General features: G+C 36.7%; 1 protein-coding gene across 1 annotated transcript in view; it reads right to left on the bottom strand.

Annotated features, from left to right (window-relative positions):
- Positions 1-1,128, bottom strand: part of LOC110462757 — a 1,673-nt gene extending 545 nt beyond the window's left edge. The window contains exons 1-2 of the mRNA XM_021516908.1: positions 1,101-1,128; positions 253-359 (exon numbers count right to left, since the gene is read on the bottom strand). Coding sequence (XP_021372583.1) covers positions 253-359; positions 1,101-1,128 — 135 coding nt within the window. The remainder of the gene's footprint in view (positions 1-252; positions 360-1,100) is intronic.
- Between the last annotated feature and the right edge of the window lie 3,817 nt (positions 1,129-4,945).

Below are 4,945 nucleotides of genomic sequence, written 5' to 3'. Positions count from 1 at the left end.
GGGGGGGTCGTTTCTTCGCTCATAATCGGTAAAGACCAAATTAGCAAGCTAACCAGGAAATGTAGGTAAATACCACAAGCGCACTGTCTGGCTGCAACAGCTCGAATGACACTACCCCCTATACACCCTGTATATGACAACCCCCTACCCCAGGTAATTCACGTGCAACACGTAATTCACCGTGTACGTTAGACTCCACGCCTTACCCCTACATACACAGGTACTCTAGCACCTACGTAACCCCAGTGATACCGTACCATTGATAAATATAACAATAGCGATGCGCTTGGCAGCGGTAAAGAACACCAGTACATTTGCAGCTAGTTGTGTGTCCCAGCCGTAAATGATGGCAGGGGTTACTAGAAAGTACAAAGAATATATAGAGTATGTATATGATAGGGGTATTCCGTCTTTTCGTATTGCAGAGTTATCTTCTCTTGAGAGCAGGTATTGATTGTTACGTCANTGTTTGTGAGAGTAACGTCATCAATTTTTGAGAAAACGACGTAATTTTCTCACACAAACCAATGACGTAACAATCAATACCTGCTCTCAAGAGAAGATAACTCTGCAATATGCAAAGACGGAATACCTATCGCAGTGGTTTTATACTTAAAGCTATGCCTGATCCGATTTAAAGAGCAAAGAGTGTGTCCAATTAAAAAAATATGATTGTGTATTAACAATTTGTAGTTTTTAATAAGTTAATGAATATGATATTTCTTTTCTTTAGCCATCTGGTCCTTTTTCCCCTTTAAAGTTACATAATTATATAATAAACATATGCTAGTAAGTGAAAGTAACTTACTGATAATGATTTTTTTTCTTCAATAAAATAACATCTACATATATTCCGTCTTTGCGTATTGCAGAGTTATCTTCTCTTGGGAGCAGGTGTTGATTGTTAAGTCATTGGTTTGTGTGAGAAAATTACGTCGTTTTCTCAAAAAATGATGACGTTTCTCTCGCAAACAAGTGACGTAACAATCAATACCTGCTCCCAAGACAAGATAACTCTACAATACGCAAAGACGGAATACTAGTACATGAAAGTAACTAACTGATGGCTAACGCCAGTTTAACGTAACTAAAAACCGTACTTGATTGACTGTCGGAGTTAGCTTTCATGTCTACTCGTAATGATAAGCTCAGAATTAATCCAACATGTTGCTGTTGACAATTTAACGAATGGATGTTTCTTTAATGTAGATTATCAAAAGGTCTAGTTCCTTTCAGCAACGGTCAAACTGGCACTTTTTTCCAACGAAGCCACAAAACAGGTATGTTTTAGTAAAAGGCTGCTAACTCACAAAGCTTTAAGTGTTATAGTTAGTCCTGTATGTGTCTCTTGAATGGACACTCAACACTCTAGCTGTTTCTTTGTATAAGATGTTGTGTTTTGCTACAACATTTACCTGTACAAGGCTATATCACTTCCGTGTTGCTAAATCCATATCACTTGAATACAATTTACATGACTCATGACACGGTTGAATAGAAGAACTAGTTTCACAGAATCATAGCATTTTTTAATTTCCATGTAAAATATTGCAACGAGCGCGCGTCCGGTGCCCACGTCTCACCGGCCGCCGTCGAAGAAGTATGGGGTTCTTGTTTCACCAATATAGCGTGCTTCCTAGATCCTGGATTATCACGGTCGAATAACTTATATCTCCTCTATGTCAGGTCCGAGAACAATGGTCAGAAATAGTCTAGCAGTCTAATTTACTATGCGAAAACTCTAAATATCAACCAAGAGCCCAATTGACAGGTACAAATATAATTTATTAAAGGAACAAGTTAAATAACAAGGTATCTTTACAGAGTACAGATCAGTATAATATTACAATACAAACAAGGCATCAACACAGGTCCTTGCACCAACAATAACAAAGGTGATTGACAAATTGTACACAACTATTCCCAAATTATACACTCATTGACTGTATTTCCTGTACCAATGTCCCACTAATCACCAGAGCCTAACAGTCTAAGTCACCTAAATTATAATCTGATATGCAGACCAGGAAAAATACAAGAAAGCTTCAACTATTCAGATAATTTGTAATAATATGACACTACAGCTATAAATAGCCAAATACCGGGATATCCCCTTGTATTCGATGACGGTGTCTATAAATAGAACTATAATGACGTAAGCAGTAAGCCTAAACCCAAAGTATGAGAGATTCCTAAGTCTGACCTGTTCAGAAGCGACCGTCTGCCAGTGAAGACAGTGATGAACTAAAGAAAAAGGTCTGATCCAACCTGTATTTATAACCTTTCAAATATTACTACTCATGAGAGGTCTGGTGATTAGACGGGAGAGGTCCGGAGACACTATCTCATAGGATTGCATGAAAAAGTAATAAAACCTTATCACACACGGCCTCTCATAATATCCGCTCAAACAATAAGTGCTTTACATTGAAATAATGGTACAGAGTATAAAAATACATGTAAAACTACTATTTAATGCCGCTAAGGTTACGGATTAAAAATATACCAAGTTTAGGGAATTCCCTGCGGTAGTGACGTCAGACACCGGTAAGAGTTATCGAAACGCTTGAGAGGTCGCCGAGAGAGGTCCGAGAGGCCTCGCCGACTGACTAAACATCTAAGACATCGTTAAAAGACATAAACAGTATCCAGAAAGGTTAGCATACTCTTTTAAATATCATAATTACTTAATGTCCATCAATCTTCAGTGACTTACAACCCTAGGAAGTTAAAGAATCAATGTAAGGAGTTTCGAGCATCTCGCATAGTCAGCTTCCAAAATGGCGGTCTTGAGAGGTGTTTGAGATGCTAACGAGAGGTCGATCTTTAACACGAAATTAGCAGGGAAGTAATGTTCTGTAGTTGTTCTGTAGTTCTGTAGTTGTAATTTTAATAAGTTGAATAATCACCATATAAAACTTATGTACAAACACATTTTGGACTAATAAATGGACATTGGTGTTATTTATGTAGTGAAAACCCGTCACACAGGCGCACGGCGATATGTAAACAAATCGGCTGCAGGGCCGAGATAGCGGTGGTTGAAATCACCCATGTATACGGGGCTGACACGTTACAATATGTTAAAACTATCTATCCATAGACACAACTGAATGCATAAATGTATACGGCGATCTGTACCGATCATTTTAAATATATATACTATATATAGTAATACCGGCAACAAGTCAGATTACATGTTTGAGAGCCGTAAGATGATAGAAGCAAAACCTATACCCCATGTTGTAAACTTTTACAAGTAATGACTCTGCGTGATTGTATTACCTTACCGCACCGTTTGTGTGATTTAATCCTAATTACGTAACATGTATACGCCTCTCTCTCTCTCTCTCTCTCTCTCTCTCTCTCTCTCTCTCTCTCTGTTTACGTAGTTGTATTCTGCAGTGACGTTACTTATTAAAGCGTTGTATATCATTAACTAAGGGGGAAACTGTTCGTCACTTACTTCTATCCATACCATATGTGTTTACTTAAATAAATACCTGAAAACATGAATCAATTAAATATGTTTAGGCTCTGGAATATTTTATTTCCCCGAAAAGTGTGCTTATTGAAACTAGATCAGTGGGTCTTAGTCTTATTGTATGGTTATCCTCAGGTAATCTCGCCCTCATAGGTGAGCTGACAAAATTATCAAAAATAAATTATTTAAAATTGTACCTTATATAGTGAAAACATATTTTAGTTCAAAAATATATCCTATGAAAATGTACTAAATACTAAAACATTAATACCTGAAAATAATTAATAATAGTTACATTTGCATGGCATTGTCACTATATAGGCTATTTGGAAGCTGTGTCGTTGATGGGACTTTAAATACCATGCACCATGAGACATACTTTTTAGCGTATTAATACAATACCGACCGGAACTACAATATCCAATGTAAAAAAACATGACGGCTGCTGAAATATCGCTCGGCATTGTGAGACTTGAAAAAGAAAAAAGAAAATATAAAAAATATACTTTGATTACAACAAAAACAAGCAATATCGTACAAAATGCACATCGGTTGAAATAACCAATGCCGGCAATGGAATCAATTTTAACACTCATGCAATTTATCAGAAATATCGTCTGTTACCCTGCACTGATCAACAGGGGTTCGTTACGAATGTCTTAAATACACATATGATATATACCTACTGACATATATGCTATAGACTTACTGATATGAGTCGTAGCACACATAAACATACACAAGACATATGTGTATTTCAAACATTTGTAACGAACCCCTGTGCTCCGTCGCAAGATCACTCACTTCAAATGCTATCAGTATCATGCGTCTCGCAGCCAAGGTTTCCTCAGTGTCTGACGACATGTCAAATAACGAGGCTGTTGTAGAATCTACCGACTGTAGTCAGTTTCCCATACAATCAACAAATAAATTCACGCCTGGATTCTTCACAAATACGAACTTTTCTCTCTACTCATTTAACTTCCGAAAGAAACTCCCTCGTGGAGGGCAAGGTCGGATTCACGGTGTTCATTGTATTTATCCATGCAAGAAATTTGTTCCGTGAAAAAATCGAAACAATTTAAAATCTAACTTTCAGCTCAGATTTCTATTGATAAACTTAAATCACCCTATAGACATATCATATGCAATTGTATTGATACTGAATTGTGGATTAAAATTGAAGTGTTTGTTAAAATTTCAAAGTACTACTTTGCTTGCCAATCAGCACGCGACAACACGCTGTTCCAACTATTAAACGAATTTGTGTGAACTGTCGATAAGGCGGGAATTTTAATTTTAAATATAAATTGTAATTTAAAAAAGAACATAAGAGGCAGAGAAAACGTAAAAATAAGTATTGAACTGTTTTTGCATGGTATTTTTGATCTGTTTGAATGACACAGCTTTGCAAGTAAACAACATAGTGAGTTATTGCGCATTATGTTGTTTGCTTGCAAA

Source organism: Mizuhopecten yessoensis, unplaced genomic scaffold (genome assembly GCF_002113885.1).
Source record: "Mizuhopecten yessoensis strain PY_sf001 unplaced genomic scaffold, ASM211388v2 scaffold1471, whole genome shotgun sequence".
Taxonomy (NCBI): Eukaryota; Metazoa; Mollusca; class Bivalvia; order Pectinida; family Pectinidae; genus Mizuhopecten; species Mizuhopecten yessoensis.
Note: the sequence above shows the minus strand (reverse complement) of the source record. Positions and strands in the feature narration are given on the sequence as shown.